This window comes from Salvelinus namaycush, chromosome 28, assembly GCF_016432855.1.
Source record: "Salvelinus namaycush isolate Seneca chromosome 28, SaNama_1.0, whole genome shotgun sequence".
NCBI lineage: Eukaryota > Metazoa > Chordata > Actinopteri > Salmoniformes > Salmonidae > Salvelinus > Salvelinus namaycush.
Window position 1 is genome coordinate 36,023,561 of NC_052334.1, and position 19,641 is coordinate 36,043,201.

Here is a 19,641-nt window from a genome sequence, read left to right on the forward strand (position 1 = left end):
ATTTCTAATGTACATTCTTCAAATTAAATAAATAAGCAATCATAAAGAAAAAAAGGTCAGCCTTACACCGTCTCCTTCACCTAAATCAAGACCTGATTTTAGGTCCAAATAGTCCAAAGTTCCATATTGCCTAAATAGAAAAAGGATAAGTTCACCATTCTGCATTACCATAAGTCCAACCTTATTTTAAGTTATGGAAAATCAATTGTTTCCACCTGTTCGTCCGTCATCTTGAGATTACGTTTCATGAACACCTTGACTTTTTCCTCCGTTGACTGAGTTTTCATTTTCATCCTCCTTTATTCCCATTTATAACAATATTACTTTTCATACTTCTGCACTTTAGATCAAGTAATTCGGCTTTCATTGTTTTATCATACCATAGTGCCTTTTAGTGAGTCCACGGTAGTTTTCGATATCTTATTTTCTGCTCGTATTTCTCCCATTTTATTACTATAATCCATTCCTGTTTTAAGGCCTCAACCTCCCTCAGTAGCTCAGCAATAGACCCAGTTTTTTAACTGCTTGCTCATGCTTGTAAGCAATGCTCTATCTTCTGGCGACGGTTATATACCCGCCCCTCCAATGTTAAATTTTGAATTTTAGACGTTGGCTTCCCTTCAGTTTCGCTCGCAGAACTCATAGAAAGCTTTTCTCTTGTTCACTTCAATGTATCTGTTTTCTTTTTCGAGCATATCAAAATGCTGATCAATAAATAGTTCCAGATGTTCTATATTATCCATAATGTTTGTTTCGCAGTTATCAGCTAGTCCTCAATTTTAATGATTAATTCATGGGACAAGCTGTGCCTACCGCGCTGCCACCTGCCACGTCATGTCGACCTACATAGATATTTTACACAGGTCTCATCTCACCTGTAAAATCTGTGAACTTCCTCTAGACTGTTTTCCCCTGCCCTCTGTACTGACCAGCTCTCTGAGAGGGAAGACACACACACACACACACACTTCTTCATTATTATACCCAACTGTTTGGCTTTTGCGGGCTTTGCAGTTGTTCAGAATTGAATGACCTCACACAATGAGAGACTAGGAGAGGAGATCCGATACAGGAACACCCGGGTGCCCCAATGGAACTCTGCCATATCTGATCCTGTCCAGTGACACCAGGGCCTCCTGGCACCTTTTCAAGTCATTGAAATGATACCGTGCATTGGCACTGAGGCGGTACTCTCCTTTCCTGTCACCACCACCATATTGGCCTGTCAGCTCTTCTACGCTGCTTCTTTCCATGCTCGTTGCTTGGATGCAAGTTGCATGAGAGCTCCTCCTTTGCACAATTAAAATCCACAGGTGGTGTATAGGCCTGCACTGAGGGGGGAGGGAAAGAAAGCTAGGATTGTTTGCTATTCCTAACAAGGCCAGCTGCTGCCTAGTCATAAAAGCATGCCCTAGAAGGCGTCGTCCCCTGAATGACTTATGAATGCCGAATGTGGGTAAAGCTGGCCATTGTTAGCTATTGTCCTTTCTGCCATTTGGACCATGCACAGGCCTTTCCTGGATCTTACTTTTTATGTGGCCAATTGCAACGGTGGTCTCCATAGCGAAGACAAAATATCCAGCAGATTTTGGAGACAATTGTGTTGCGAAAGGATATTTCCAAGTGCTGCTTCCAGAATGAGTTGTTTCCTTTGTGTTCTAGAGTTGCAGGCCTCAGCGGTATGTTTTTGATAAGGTTTGACCAGCAGTCAGCCCAAACTGCATAGTCCACGTTGTTTCCCCTTGGAGAAGTATTCCGTCTTGCTGACTGTAATGTGATCGGGGAGATGTGTTCACATTGTAGATCAAGTAATAGTAGAGACTCATTGTTAAATGCTTCAGTTTTTCTCCTTCATAAGGACTTTTGTGCGCCAAGTTTTGTCATTCGTCTCACACTGAACTACAGTGCTGTGCCCTTTCAGATTTTTCGGAATGCTTTTGCAGCCTCAGAACGACTTGCCTTCGAGCAGAATTCATGGTTCCTTCTATTATCCAAGAATTCTACAGGGGAATATCAGGCCACCCGTTTGGTTATGCAGCAGGACAATCCAAAACACAAGTCTACATGAAAATGGCTAAAAAGCATCAAATTTCAAGTTTTGGAAAGGCCTAGTCAAAGTCCAGATCTAATCGTAATTGAGTAGGTGGGACAGGACTTGAAACAAGCAGTTCATGCTTGAAAACCCCACACAAATGTTGCTGAGTTAAAGCAGTTCTGCATGCAAGAGTGGGCCAAAATTCCTTCACAGCGATGTGAGAGACTGATCAGCAACTACAGGAAACATTTGCTTCCAGTCAGTTATTGAGTGTAAGGGGGCAATTACTTTCCCACAGCACTGTATGTAATCTGTTGCCAAAGCTTTTTGAGAGAGGTGTCCTTTCTCACAGTTTGGCGGAACAGTGCATTTGGGAAGTGTTTACTGACTGAACGTTCACGTGACACTTGTACGCAGAAAAGTTAAAGTACTGACAAAAATCTGCATAGAAACAGAGAAGGGCTATGTCTGCCAGGTAGTGAAGGGACTGTCAACTCCAAGTGATGTCTCCTTGCTTGTTGTGCCCAAGAACCAGAGCGCCTGAGAACCTGTCGTAAGATCCTTATAGCGAGACCCAATGTCTATTCTCGCAATCTTTTTTTCTCTGCTGTCCAGACCAGCTAGATCTGTTCTAACTGGTAATTTCTCACTCATCTCCATGCCTTCCTGGCATGCTGGTTAATTGACAAATAACCTTTCGAGCCAAGATAATTAGCCTAATCGAGGCTCTCTTTAGCATGAGCACCATTTAAGTGACATCCTCATAATCCGCTGTGATTGCCAAGATGACAGTGTGGCCCACAACATATCAGATTAAAAAGGCAACACAGGAGCTCCAGATGAGGATGACGTGAAGACATGCTGCAGTAGTTATCTTTTGGCTTTTTATTCAGGCTTGAATAATTCCGTCTCTTGTTTAGCCCCGTGCGTAGGATGTTAGCAGGTGTGTGTGTGTGTGTGTGTGTGTGAGAACGCCTTAAGCATCCCAACCCCAGATGACAAGCTTCTCTTTAAGTGCAGCTTAACCTTGTGGCGCTTTCGTTTGCGAACACCGTTTAGCGTAACGGGCGCTTTGAAAACACAACTTCAATCGCTATTCGTCGTAGGATATTAAGTGGTTGGTGCTGAATCTCCTTGTGGTTTCTCAAATTGATCTAGGCTATGTTTTGCTGAAGGTCGACGCAACCAGAGTATGTAGTTACAGATGCCCTGTCAGGCAGAGTAACCAGGGCTATTGGCATTTCGTGTTCACGAATGGCAAATCTAAATGTCTCAGCTTAGCAGACTGTCTGTTCCTTGTCCAAATTTTTTTCTCTCTCACAATATTCAAATGAGAAGCGTTTCATGAGGTCACCTAAGTCTTCCTTCAAAGAGCTCTTCTCCGTTCATGAGATGCAAGGAAATTATTCTCTCTGCACAAAATGCAAATCTGTTGTCCTCTCAGTGATGATGTAATTATACCTGTTGATTTACAGGGTAATTCTGAGTCATGGCTGCCAAGTAAGTAAGAATGGCAACTGATTTAATGGAATGTGACATCTGATCACCTGTAATTGAGGCAGTTATCACCTGCTCCTTTGAACCAAAATAGCTGTGTAAAAGACACACACACACACCGTTCCTATGTAGGCATCTGTGACCACATCTGTATCTCCGTCACTTGAAGCTGACTGGCAAAATGGCAGATAATTGGTTTAGTGTATAGCCCAATTCGGACGGGATTAGTTTTACAGGGGGAGGTCGGGTAACGTAATATGTGCACGAGCGCAAAACACTGCATCTGTCATTTGTGTTCCGCGCGAATCTGCCATGTCAGTATATTCTTACATGAGACTAAAGTATACTGGCAATAGAATTGTTAATCAGTTTCACTCCAATGTCCTCTGATACTATGACAGAGTTTGACAGGTGCCGTTTGTGGTTGAGCAAGAAAACAATAACAGATTTGTATGAATGAATCCTTAAAACAAAGTGCTGCGTATATATTTTGTGAATGGTGTACATTTATCTACTTTTACAGTGAATACTTGTACTTGCGTACCATGCCAATGAAATTGAAGTTGAACCTCGCCAAATGCGTCACTTTTAATTAAATGTGCAATAAAGTGTTGTGCCTTGGCCTATTTTAATGAAACCCTGGCTGGAAATGGGCGCATCTCAAAAGACTATTGTCTTGACCACTACTATTGGGATCTTTGTAGATTCTACCCACTGAATAACACTCACCAGTAGAATGTGTGTGTTCAGTTATGGTATTCCAGAGTAGATACTTTTGGATCCGTGCCCTCAATTTCGAGTTATTTAGATGGATATTGCTGCTGCTTGGCGCCCTGGCAGACATCACCAGAAATACTCCTCAGCCACCACCGTGGACTCCATGTACTTATTAGCGATTTGTATTCCCTAAAAGAGAGGATTCTGGTTTTAAGAGGAGCGATATTGTTTTGAATGTTAGCGATTCTCCCTTTGGGCAGACACACTCTCACCTGCACAGCGATGAGTTTTCCTTGAATCTAGTTTAAAGTATTTGTAGAGTAGGGTTTTTTCTCAGTCTAGTCTGGATGGGGATAAACCGAAAGAGCATTCAGCCACCAGAGCATTAGTTAGGTCAGGCACTGATGTTTGGCTTTAGGCCTGGCTCGCAGTCGGCATTCCAATTCATCCTGAAGGTGTTTGATGGAGTTGAGGTCAGGGCTCTGTACAGGCCAGTCAAGTACTTTCTCACCGGTTTCAACAAACCATTTCTGTATGGACCTCGCTTTGTGCACGGGGGCATTGTCATGCTAAAACAGGAAAGGGTTTTCCTCAAACTGTTGCCACAAAGTTGGTAGCGCAGAATCGTCTGGAATGTCATTGTATGCTGTAGCTTTAAGATTTCCCTTCACTGGAACTAAGGGGCCTAGCCCGAACTATGGAAAAACAGCCCCAGACCATTATTCCTCCTCCACCAAACTTTACAGTTGGCACTGCATTGGGGCATGTAGCGTTCTTCTGTCATCCACCAAACATAGATTCATCCATTGGACTGCCAGATGGTGAAGCGTAATTCATCACTCCAGAGAACGTGTTTCCACTGCTCCAGAGTCTAATGGTGATGAGCTTTACACCACTTCAGCCGTGATGCTTGGCATTGCGCATGGTGATCTTAGGCTTGTGTGCGGCTGATCCGCCATGGAAACCCACTTCATGAAGCTCCCAACGAACAGGTCTTGTGCTGACGTTGCTTCCAGAGGTAGTTTGGAACTCGGTAATGAGTGTTGCAACCGAGGACATACCATTTGTACGCGCTTCAGCACTCGGGGTCCCGTTCTGTGAGCTAGTGTGACTTACCACTTTGCGGCTGAGCCGTTGTTTCTCCTAGGCGTTTCCACTTCACAATAACAGCGCTTACAGTTGACCAGGGCAGAAATTTGATGAACTGACTTGTTTTAAAGGTGGCATCCTACGATGGTGCCACTTTGAAAGTCTGAGCTCTTCAGTCGGGCCATTCTACTCCAATGTTTGTTTATGGAGATTGCATGGCTGTGTGCTTGATTTCATACATCTGTCATCAACTGGTGTGACTGCAATAGACAAATCCACTAATTCCACATACTTTTGTGTATATAGTGTATGTGCACATTTCGGAGCTGATGTCATTCCTAGCCCTCTACTTTTTCTCCAAGGCTTGAGTTGAGTCTGATCCACCCAGACTGGGATTGACTCCCTTCACCCACTTACTTAAGCCGTCTGTTGGAAAGGCTCTATCTGTGAGGAGCAGGGCCCTAGCTAACCGGTCTCAGTGGAGACAGACAGGCTACAGCATGCAGATGTTCGCCTACAGTGGAATCGCTAGTTAGCGATTAGCGCTGACTGGCGTTAAGCCGAGGAACTCCTGTGTCAGCCCGCTCCTCCTGAAGTAGGGCGGCGCTTTTAGAAAGCGACCGAGTAGCTGACTGAGGAGTGAGTCTGCATGGAGTGGAAGGCTCAGATAAGCAGCCTTCCTGAAACTCATTACGGAAACCGCAGGAGACGTTGTCAGTCAGTACAGTCTCACTATCAACCCCTTAGGGCTAGGACAGTCCCTCTACTGTACATGGTCCTCTGTCACTCCATTTTTACCTCTTTGTTCTTTTTACTGTACTAATTCTTGTCTCGCTCTCCCTTGTCTATTTTCTTTCTCAGTCTTTCCCTTCGTCGTTCTTCGCCTCCCTCTGTCACGGCAGTTCTGTTTTCTCCATTCCTCTCTCGCTCTCCTCCCTTTATCTCCTTTAAAAAAAATCTCTGGTTTAATTTAGCTCCTCAGCTGGAGTTGCCGTGTAGAAGGGGAGGGAGCCAGATGGCTGGCTGGGGGGGTTGGAGGGAAGTGTGGAGGACTGGGAGGAGCAGAGAGCAGTCATCTTTCCTCCTCTCTCTCACTCCATTAGCTCTGACCCAAGCGTCGTGTAGGGACACTATAAATACAACGACTCTTGCGTTCAGAGCCAGTACTCATTTGTATGCAGTCGTTGCTCAGCAGCTTTCCATTGATTTATTGTGTTGGTTTGAATATGTTTTTTTTTTTAGAGTAGCGTAATTAAGGCTCACTTAGGTCAACAGCAGCCGTTAGAGAGCGGTCTGTGTGCACCTTCGACTGACCTAGTGAGAGGAATCAAAGAGGAGTGTTTGTGTGTTTTATGCTAGCTTTAGAAGTGTGATTTGAATGTGTCATATGTTGTGTTGTGCAGGGTAAATGTCGCTCCTTGGTAATGACTAGGGCTGTTTCTTGGTGGTGGCGGGATAGAGGACTGTTCCTTTGACACACGTACTCGCTCGCACACATACGTGTCAGCCTTGCAGTTTATTCCATTCCGCAGGTACCACTTGTTGTAAAAGGAGGCCATTCAATTCCTGACAACGCTTAATAACTACTTTCCGTTTTAACAATGACACATGGCTCCATAGCAATAAGATGCTCAATAGGGGAAAACATGGATGGATGTGGGGAAGGGGTCAATGGTACGCAGACCGTGGGGGCTAGAAGGACGTGAGATTGGCGCACATTCAGCAAATCTGATCTAACAAAAGTGGATTTTCGTCAAATCTGTCATGACGTGGTTACTGAAGTCCGATTTGGATATATTTAGCTGTTTTTCGCTGCATAACATTTCGAAGTAGTCCCTTTTCGGGTTTAGAAAAAGTGACTGCTAAATGCTAACTCCCATTCGTATAAGCTGGTAGCATAGCTAGCATATAAACATCTTGGTGGTAGTCAGTCTTTTTTTAAACTCTAATGCAGTTGATTGCGGACGATGAGATGAACATGCATTAGGTTTGACATCCATACAAGAATTATACTCAGATTTTGACCTCGACATAGTGTGAAATACACACAAACGATATTCTAAATGTAGGCTAATTTTGCTGTAGGGCAATGAGGAGATTTGGGATCTTTCCCTCACGTGTTTCCATTGTTTTGGTGGAGTTCCATTCTTTACCATAATGCTTCCAAAAGTTCAGGGAAAAACATAGGCAAACACTGTGTCCTCAACACTTAGAACTAAGATCACGTTTGAGACCCACTTGTTGTTTTCTGAACTGTGTGTGTGTGTGTGTGTGTGTGTGTGTGCATTCAAACAAGCTGTGAAGTGTAACATTCAAAATATCAGGGATTCTCTTGAATCGTTGTAAGCTAAGCCACTCTCCTAGAGAGCAATCGAAACGTGCGCAGGTTCTTTGTGATGTACACTGTTAATACTGATGGCACAGAGCTTAACCGATGTTTGGTCTTGAATTGTATCCATGTAATCATTGTTATACACACACTTTGAGAATGACCTGCTTTCAAGGAAGATGAGAAAAGAGCTTGTGTAACTGAAACACTTTCGATTATTGGTACAGCTGTTGCAAATGGTTTGAGTGATTTGTGTATACCTGTGTGTGTGTGTGTGATGATGGGAGAAAGACATCTCTCTGCATCCTGCTGCCTTTGTGTGCTTGTCTGCCAGGGACTGGCCTATAGAAGAGGTGTTATCTGTATGGGAGTCATGCCAACAGTGGATTGGTCAGGGACTCTATCTGACAATACCGTACTGTCGTTTCTGTGAGATACAGTCTTAATGATCGATACCAGCTCAATTTCTCAACGTCATTTGCATAAGAAATGTACTTGTCTTTCACCTCTGGGTTATATAGCAGCAGTCAGCAAACAAAACCCAACTTTTGTCTCTTTGCTGTTGAGAGCCATAAGTGGCAAATAGATGGATGGCAATAAAACCATATCGGCATGTCAATGTTATCTACATGGTAAAAGATGTTGTGTATCTTGTGGAAAATGTCTCAAATTAAAGCCAGTTTGACACATGTTATGTTCATAAATGATGTTGCCCTCTTTGTACACCAGTAGGTCCAGTGTTTTAGGCAGTGTCTTACATGCACTATTTATTTGGGTACATCGACCAACTGGTCGATCTCCAACGCATTTCTAGTTGATCGCCAAACGTTTCTGTAAAAAAACAACCCTGATAAAGCCTTGCGTTACTGTTTAAAAAAACATTTTTTTGTCTATCGCTATTGGTGGTAGGTGCACCCGATTCAGCTGCCCGGCGCACCAGGTAGGCGAAGTGTTCCGATGTTATTTTTAAATATATATTTTTTTGGAACCATTTCATGTGTCTGAAGGTACAAACTCTGCCTTCCCGGGGGGCCCGGCGTGAAAATCAATTACACTATATAGGCCTACCGCTGTCCAATCGAATGGCTCCGATTTTAGTATCTGCAGTAACGTAGCAGGCGTTAAAGAAAGCTACAGCAAAGTTGATACTGTGAGATTTCAAAATGTTTTTTAAAACCACGACTAGAGAGACTGTCAACGAATACCGTAATATAGATGCTGTTTTGATGACCGAGTTCATGTTTAAGTTCTTACTCAGCATTGTCAACACTTAAAAAATAAAATGTGTTCACTTTTTATAAGCCATAAAATGCACTTTCGTCCTACTTCCACACATGCTACAACCAGCACTGAAGCTGAAATGAGTCGGGAAGTGTAGGCTATCGATAGGCTTGCGTTATTATCTGCTTGGATCTTTAAAAAAAATAATATATCGAGGAATATTTCACTTTCTCTGATCTTGGAGGAGTAACACCATGAATTTGTGCATGAGGCAGAAATAATGCGGTGCGACTCGAGTTTTGCCATCAGCTAGTAGACGGTGTCCCTTTTTGGCCAGGGTCAGCGGCGGGATGGGCACCATCAGCTCAGTAAAACTTAAAAAGCTAAATGATTTAAATGTATGCTCACTCAGCTGTGCATCACAAGTAATGCAGCAACTGATCGATTACCGGTGTGATCATATAGCCTTCCTCCAAATATGAAATGTCTATTTTTTTTACATGGTCCGTACAACAATCCATTGGCAGGGCAATTCAAGCAAGGCCAGGATGCGGTGATAATGTATTGGGCCTATAGCCAACTGCACAAACCTCATTGCTACAGTACTGTTTTAATAGGTTAATATTGCATTGGCTTACCCTTTTTAAGTAAGGTATAAAAAATAATCTGAGCTGTAGATCTCGGCATGCATTTTGACTTAGAAAGTGATCGTGACTCAAAGGTTTGACCACTGTTTAACAAATTATCGCTTTAAAGCTAAAACCGTTCTCTTCTCCGCCCAAACGGCCCTTCACCCTATCCACATCCTAATTATCGCCTCATTAGCACCCGAGAGCATTCATTCCCCAAACAATGATACCGATAACAATAGAAGTGGGAGGACAAGAAGCCAGCGCCGCCATTGTTTGTGCTTTTCTTCCTACTGTTTGTGCCTGAAGAGAAACAAAAGACCTCTGTACTGTAAATATGTGCTGATATGATACACTCAGGCTCATGCCACGACTGGTTAGCGCCAGCAGCCGCTAACTGTCGCTACATCTGTTAGCCAGACCGAAGCTCTCCCTTTAACTTCTTGATGCACGGATCCCTTTAGCGGGATCATTTTCGTAAACAACTGCTGAATTGCAGAGCCCCAAATGAAATAAAAAAATACAATTTTATTTTTATTTTCATGAAATCACAAGTGAAATATACCAAAACACAGCTTAGCTTGTTGTTAATCCACCTATCGTGTCAGATTTTGAAAATATGCTTTACAGCGAAAGCAATCCAAGCGTTTGAGTTTATCGATCACTAGACAAAACAGTAAGAACACCTAGCAGCCATGTAGAATGGTCACGAAAGCCAGAAAAGCAATAAAATTAATCGCTTACCTTTTGATCTTCGGATGTTTGCACTCACGAGACTCCTTTTGTTCGATAAAGATTTTTTTTATATCAAAAAACCTCCATTTGTTTGGCGCGTTATGTTCAGTATTCCACAGCCTTAGGCAAGTCATCAAGGCTTGACAAATTCCATATAGTATCCGTAAAGGTCGTTAAAAACATGTCAAACGTTTTTAATAATCAATCCTCATGTTGTTTTTAACATTAACTTCTACTTGCACACAATCCCGGATCCGGGAGCACCCCCATCAGTAAAAAAGCTGACTAGCATAGCCTAGCATAGCGTCACAAGTAAATACTAGCATCTAAATATCATTAAATCACAAGTCCAAGACACCAGATGAAAGATACACATCTTGTGAATCCAGCCATCATTTCTGATTTTTAAAATGTTTTACAGGGAAGACACAATATGTAAATCTATTAGCTAACCACGATAGCAAAAGACACAACTTTTTTTTCCCGCTTTTTTTTCCTGCATAGGTAGCTATCACAATTTCGACCAAATAAAGATATAAATAGCCACTAACCAAGAAACAACTTCATCAGATGACAGTCTGATAACATATTTATTGTATAGCATATGTTTTGTTAGAAAAATGTGCATATTTCAGGTATACATCATAGTTTACCATTGCAGCCACCATCACAACTCTCACCAAAGCAACTAGAATAACTACAGAGACCAACGTGAATTACCTAAATACTCATCATAAAACATTTATGAAAAATACACAGCGTACAGCAAATGAAAGACAAAGATCTTGTGAATCCAGCCAATATTTCAGATTTTTTAAGTGTTTTACAGCGAAAACACAATATAGCATTATATTAGCTTACTACAATAGCCAACCACACAACAGCATTGATTCAAGCCAACAATAGCGATAACGAATAAACCAGCAAAAGATATTAATTTTTTCACTAACCTTCTCAAACTTCTTCAGATGACAGTCCTATAACATCATATTACACAATACATAGTTTGTTCGAAAATGTGCATATTTAGCGGCACAAATCGTGGTTATACAATGAGAATAGTAGCCAAGCTCTGCCAACAATATGTCGGGAGAAATCTTGGGAGAGGCACCTAATCTAATCAGTAACTAATCAAAAACTTGACTAAAAAATACAGGTTGGACAGCAAATGAAAGATACATTAGTTCTTAATGCAATCGCTGTGCTAGATTTTTAAAATTAACGTTACTACGACATACAGCGTGTGTTAAAGCGAGACCGCACCGAAATTAATGGCGGAATATGAGTTTTACATTTTTCAACAGAACAACGAATTAACATCATAAATAGTTCTTACTTTTTGATGAGCTCCCATCAGAATCTTGGGCAAGTTGTCCTTTGTCCAAAAGAATCGTTGCTCGGTTGTAGATTGTCGCCTTCAACTTTGGAATTAGCAGTAGACATTAGCCATGTGGCCCAGACGTGCCCAACTCACCAGAACGCAGCACAAATAAATACCCGAAAATCGTAATATACTGATATAAACTGATATAACTCGGTTTAAAATAACAACATTATGATGTCTTTAACACCTATATCGAATAAAATCAGAGCCGGATATATCTAAGGGCTATAACGGGAGCTTTCTAGAACGCCATCCTGAGGTCTGTCTTGCGTCATGGCGAACGAAGGAAAGAGGACCCCACGTTGCCAGCCCATTTATAAGGCCTCAGATCTGCCTAGCAACTCCATTCCAATTCTCACTATTTGCTGACATCCAGGGGAAGGCGTATGCAGTGCATCTCAACCAATAGAAGACATGCAAATTAATAAACTGACCTCAGAACAGCCTGCAGATTTCAGATTTCTCACTTCCTCATAGGAAAATTGCTCCAACTCGAGTTCTGTTTTACTCACAGATATAATTCAAACGGTTTTAGAAACTAGAGAGTGTTTTCTATCCAATAGTAATAATAATATGCATATTGTACGAGCAAGAATTGAGTACGAGGCAGTTTAATTTGGGAACGAAATTTTTACAAAGTGCAAACAGCACCCCCTATTGAGAAAAGGTTAATAATATTTCAACCGGACTGTAAACTATTCAATATTGGAGAGAAAGAATGTCGAGCAACGAGTGTCTGGCGCAACGACTAATGGAGGGACATCCACTGACGCGTTTTGATAAATCTCGCTCATTTTTCAAAATAAAAGCTTGAAACTATGTCTAAAGACTGTTCACGCCCCGAGGAAGCCACAGGAAAAGGAATCTGGTTGATATCCCTTTTAAATGGACGAAAGGCAAGCAATGGAACAGTGATTTTTGTAATTAGAAGTCACTTCCGGGTTGGATTTCCTCAGGTTATACTCAGACAATATTTTGACAGTTTTGGAAACTTTAGAGTTTTCTATCCTACTCTGTCAATTATATGCATATTCTAGCATCTGGACCTGAGAAATAGGCAGCTTACAATGGGAACGTTATTTTTCCAAACATAAAAATTCTGCCCCCTAGCTTCAAGAGGTTTTAACTCAAAATGCACAGTCAACAGATCGTCTCGACACCGGTTCTAAACCCAGAGGCGCAACGCCGCAAGACTTCCCGGGAACGCTTGCGAAGCAAACCGACCAGGCCGGGGTTTGAGAAGTCCGCGAGAAATCTTCCTTAGTTGTTCATTTTCTCAATCTACAGGGACAACCTAGATGATTCTACTGTATTCTGTCAAATGCAGTTGCTGCCACGAGCTAACTGAACATGGACAGATGTTTTGTTATGCATGTCACTGCTGCTGTGCTCAATGGCATCGTCTCAGCTGAAGTCGCTGTCAGTGTGTCGACACTGAACGGCTACTAGTGATGGGGGAATAAATCGATACAGTTACATATTGTGATTTAGCGCTGGTCGGCTGCACCTGCTCAAATTCTGGTACTTTTCATTCTATAGCTTGTTCTCCTTCTTTAAGTAATCAGTCAACATGTTTTCAGGACTTTTTAATTTCCATCATCGGAACAAATTTTCTCATGCTCTCGTCTCTGCAGCAGACCTACAGAGCAATATATTGCGCTGTTGAATTGAATCACAATCCATATAGAATCGTGAGAATCTCAATACACATCGGCAACTAAGTATAATTTGGTATTGTGAGGTCCCTGGCAGTTCCCGGCCCTACCAACTATCCTCTCCAGATTACTGTGTTATTGCCCTCCCTCCATCTCAACCCCTCATACTGTGACTGTAAGTGTGTTGTCAGTAGGTGCATCCAGGTGTGTGTGTGTGTGTGTGTGCCTGTCAGCTAGGTCAGAGGGCAAATGAGTGTGGTAGCTGTGGTGGTGGGTCAGGGCAGGGCAGAGGTTGGGAGGGAGTCTGATGAATGGCTACAGACACAGGGGACCGTGATGAGACTGACAGGCAGCCAGGTGTCCCCAATCACCCCATGACTCATCTCTGCTGATGGGCCAGATTGGTCCCCAATGAGAGAAACACTATCTGTGAGTGTCTGTCTGAGAGTGTCTCTGACACGCAGACACTCACGGACGCGCATCCACTCACGGACGGGTGTGTGTCTGTCTGGGACGGATGGACGGGGAAGGGTGTGCGGACGGACACGGACAGACGGACACACACCGACGGACGGACAGACGGGCACAGACACACACACGGACACACGGACAGACGGGCACAGACACACACACGGACAGACGGGCACAGACGCACACACAGACAGACGGGCACAGACGGGCGGACACATATACCCACCCGGACAGACGGACACACACCCGGACAGACGGACACACACACACAGACGGACACGGACACACACACGGACAGACGGACACGGACAGACAAGCATTTTTCTGCGCCTGCGATAACATCTGCAAATCCGTGTACCTCGACCCAAAACAACTTTTTGATACACAGGCACTCGCTCCCCCTCCACCTCACTAACACACACCTTATGTTATCACAGCTTCAGAAAGATCAAACCGTGCTCATCATAATAATAAATAATCATGGGGGAACGGGGGCTTCCATTGTTACTGTTACCCTCCTCCAGCCCCAGTCAATCTGGGTAGTGCCCGGTAAAGCCGCTTTGCCCCAGCGCTCCGAGACCACACTTTAGGGAATGAAACGGGGCCGTGTCCTCCCACTCTGCGTTATCTACCGGCCATTGGTTCCAGTGCCTGTTCATTTACTCAACTGCTTGTGTAGCAGGGGGATTGTTTTGTAGATGAATACCATTTTGTCTGTCAAACCTTAACCTACGTACATTCTCCATAGCGCTGCTAAATCCAAATCAACACTATATTAGTCATCGTGTGTTTTTATTCATTTTTAAAAAATTATGGCAATGGGATGATATGATGGCGACATCGCTATCACAACACTCATCCGATCGCTGTCACCGTAACGGTCCCCGAGAAATGATTAGTGTCACAGCTGTCTGAGAGTGGCCGAGGAGTTCAGTGACTGGCCCTGGACTACAGTCGTACTAGTAAGCCGAGTCCAGTAGGAGATGCTCGGGATCAGTTTGTCTATTTTCCTCGGTCTTGCTTCGGCATCTTCCCCCTTTTGTGCTGGACAGCGCAGCGCGGTACTTAGACGGGTGAGTGAACAAGCGTGGCGGCGCAGGCTCCTGAGGGCAGGTGGCGGCGGGGGAAGAGTGTGGCCGTACAGTAAGGTGAAGGCAATCTGAAACGCGGTACAAATTCAATCTGGGTGCCGGGCCGGCAAAATAGAGGCGGGTGTGAATCTGCATCCCCCTCCTCCTCCCGTGAAGAATGAGATTCACCGTGGAAACACTGGAGGATGAGAGGAACCGATGGATGAGGCTGCGGTGGAGTGGACATCATGCATAGTAACACACACATTATCCAAATAGCCTAGTCACAGTCCTAGGTAAAAAATAAATATATATTTATTACAACTTCTCCGCGATAGAAAAAAATAAATATATATAAGAAAATACGAACTGTTAAATGTTTCTGGTCCTTTTTGTGTTTTTATGTTTTTGTATGTTGTCGTTTGGAGTCTTCCTGTTTTAAGACTCCAAGACTCGCTTTGTCACTTGTCTTCAATATATAAATAAAAAATTTAATCCTCAAAGAATAATTGTATTCTACCGAAGCAGCCCTTTTGGCATACTCTATTGTACATGGGAATACAACGGGTGTGTTTCTCACAATACAACTAGTACTTCTCATTGTAGATTGGATGTGTGACCACAGTTACTATGCAACACTTAACGTCTCTTTGCTTCTGGGTGCCGGGGATCACTGAAAGGTAATAGGTGACCTGGTGTAACTGATAGTTGCTGTCCCTGTTGACTTGAGCAACATGGCGGCTCCTGGAAGAATTCTGCCTGCTGCAATTGATAAGATGGGCTGTGTACTGTGTGGGTGTGTTGACGTCGATCTAGGTTTATCGTCCTTGGAAGAGCACCACCAGTCTCGAGTTGAATTGATGTCGTTTTGGCTTTTACGCCAGGCTTTGCTCGCATGGAAGGAACAAGAGGAAACCAAATCGTTTCCGGAAAGATCTTGAAAGGGTGTCCTCTATGCCTGCCGTAGCCAGTTATCAAGGCAAACCAGAGCCTTATCAAAATCTTGTTCTATCAACAAAGCGTGTCCTCCCAACTGTTTCATGTTGCATTGCCAGCTCCCTCTGCCTGTCTGCATGTCTGTCTGTCTGCCTGTGTGTTGGAAAAAGGCACTGTTCTCACTCTTCTAGTGAAAAATATGATTTATTTAGGATGGTACAAAACTCACTAATGTTTTGACAATCTCCTTTGTGTGTCTCCTCACCCAGGTGAACTTTGTGGTGTGCCAGCTGTTTGCCCTGCTCACGGCCTTCTGGTTCCGCCTCTACCTCCACCCCAGTAAGACCAGTCCTTTCATCAGGCATGTGGTGGCTACACTACTTGGCTTCTACCTGGCCCTCTTCTGCTTTGGCTGGTGAGTACTCTGTACTGGTACTGGTACTGTCCTCCTCTCACCCTCACCTCTCCTCCTCAAATGCTGCTCTAATCTCTGGTTCCCTCCATCTCTCACTTCCTCGCCCCTTCCTGCTTCTTGCTCCATCTCTCCCTCCTTCACACCTCCTTGCTTCCCCTCTTTCCTCCATCCATCTTTCTTTGAGCCTGAGCGCCCTCTCCTCCACCTGTCTCCCGCCCTCCACTCATCTCTCCTCACTCCCTGCCTCTGCCCTCACTCACTCTCTCCCTCCCTCCACTCATCTCTCCTCACTCCCTGCCTCTGCCCTCACTCTCTCCTTCCCTCCACTCATCTCTCCTCACTCCCTGCCTCTGCCCTCACTCTCTCCTTCCCTCCACTCATCTCTCCTCACTCCCTGCCTCTGCCCTCACTCTCTCCCTTCCTCCACTCATCTCTCCTCACTCCCTGCCTCTGCCCTCACTCTCTCCCTTCCTCCACTCATCTCTCCTCACTCCCTGCCTCTGCCCTCACTCTCTCCTTCCCTCCACTCATCTCTCCTCACTCCCTGCCTCTGCCCTCACTCTCTCCCTCCCTCCACTCATCTCTCCTCACTCCCTGCCTCTGCCCTCACTCTCTCCCTCCATCCGTCACGGGCCAAGGCAAACTGGTCGATGCGGGAGTAATTGATATTCAATTAGGGCGCTGTGGGGCCGTTGTAAATGACCTGACGTCCCTTGGCAGTGTGCCTCTCAGGGTTCAGTCTGTCCCTGTGTGTACTGTCTGTGTTTACATGAGCAGGCCTGGGGGAAATGCTGAGCGTGTGAAACGCTGAGTCATTCCAGCATTGCAGCAGCTCTGAGCGTGTTTATTGTGATGTGATTCAGGTACATGATAATGTTGTGGTCCGATCACATTTTGTGTGATGGCTTTTAGTGTGACTAATGTATCTCTTGTTGTTAGTCAGCGGTGAAACGCACCTTAACGGCTATGTAACATAGAATACGCAGAGGAAAGTGGGACCAGAAACGCAGCAGGAATTCCTATCGCTGTAGTTTGACAACCACTGACCAGTCATTCCACTGACTGACTTCATCACTCCTCCTCCCTCAGACCTGCTATCACTAAATTCTGTCATGTTGACACACCGTCTGGCACACGCACACACACACGCCGTCTGGCGCGCGCACACACACACACACACACACACACACACACACACACCGACCGACCGTCTGGCGCACACATACACACGCACACGCCGTCTGGCGCGCACACACACGCACACACACACACACCGTCTGGCGCACACACACACCGACCGTCTGGCGCACACATACACACGCACACACACACACCGTCTGGCGTGCACACACACCGTCTCTCACACGCACACACACACACTGTCTCTCACACACACACACCGTCTCTCACACACACACACCGTCTCTCACACACACACACACACCGTCTCTCTCACACACACACACACCGTCTCTCTCACACACACACACACACCGTCTCTCTCACACACACACACACACACACACACACACACACCTCCCCCCGTCTGGAGCACACACACCCCGTCTGGCGCGCGCGTGCACACACACACTCACACTGTCACTCACACCATCTGGTGCACACACACACACCGTCACACACACACACACACACACACACACACACACACACCAGCTCTCTCACTCTCACACACACACACCGTCACACTCACACACACACCGTCACACTCACACACACACACACACACACACACACACACACAAGCTCTCTCACTCTCTCACACACACACACACACCGTCACACACCGTCACACACCGACACACACCGTCACACACACACACACACACACACACACACACACACACACCGTCTCACACACACACACACACACACACACCTCACACACACACACACACACACACACCCTCTCACACACACACACACACACACACACCGTCTCACACACACACACACACACACCGTCTCACACACACCGTCTCACACACACCGTCTCACACACACCGTCTCACACACACCGTCTCACACACACCGTCTCACACACACCGTCTCACACACACCGTCTCTCACACACACACACACCGTCTCACACACACACACACACCGTCTCACACACACACACACACACACCGTCTCACACACACACACACACCGTCTCACACACACCGTCTCACACACACCGTCTCACACACACACACACACCTCCCCCCCCTCCCCCCGTCTGGAGCACACACACCCTGTCTGGCGTGCGCGTGCACACACACACTCACACTCACACTGTCACTCACACCATCTGGTGCACACACACACACCGTCACACACACACACACCATCTCTCTCACTCTCTCACTCACACACACACACACACACACCGTCACACTCACATACACACACATACACACACACACACACACACCAGCTCTCTCACTCTCTCACACACACACACCGTCACACACACACACACACCAGCTCTCTCACTCTCTCACACACACACACCGTCACACACACACACACACACACCGTCACACACACACACACACACACCGTCTCACACACACACACACACCGTCTCACACACACACACACACACACACACACCGTCTCACACACACACACACACACACACACACACACCGTCTCACACACCGTCTCACACACCGTCTCACACACCGTCTCACACACCGTCTCACACACCGTCTCACACACACACACACACACACACACACACCGTCTCACACACACACACACACACACACACACCGTCTCACACACACACACACACCGTCTCACACACACACACACCGTCTCACACACACACACACCGTCTCACACACACACACACCCTGTCTCTCTCTCTCACACACACACACACACACACCATCTGGCGCACACACACACAAGGTCACTCACACTCACACACCGTCTCTCTCTCTCTCTCTCTCACTCACTCACTCACTCTCTCTCACCCCCCCCCCCCCCCCCCCCCTGTCTGGAGCTCACACACACACCGTCTGGCACGCACACACACCCACACACACCCCGTCTGGAGCGCGCACACACACAAACACCCCGTCTGGAGCACACACACACCATCTGGCGCACACACACACACCGTCACACACACAAAACGTCTCTCTCACTCACACACACACACACACAAACACACCCACCGTCTGGAGATCACACACACACACACACACCGTCTGGCACACACACATACACACTGTCACTCACACACACACACACACACATTCACACACACTGTCTGGCACGCGCACACACTGTCACTCTCACACACACACACACACACACACACACACACACACACACCCCCGTCTGGAGCTCACACACACACACACCGTCTGGCGCTCACACACACACACCGTTTCACACACGCACACACACCGTCTGGCGCGCGCACACACACACACACACACACC

The 19,641-nt window shown here is 45.6% G+C and overlaps 1 protein-coding gene across 1 annotated transcript in view; it reads left to right on the top strand.

The window, feature by feature from the left end:
* mboat2a (membrane bound O-acyltransferase domain containing 2a) overlaps nt 1-19,641 on the top strand; it is an 85,280-nt gene that overhangs the window by 22,734 nt on the left and 42,905 nt on the right. The window contains exon 2 of the mRNA XM_038967762.1: nt 16,038-16,183. Within this exon, the coding sequence (XP_038823690.1) occupies nt 16,038-16,183 (146 nt within the window). The remainder of the gene's footprint in view (nt 1-16,037; nt 16,184-19,641) is intronic.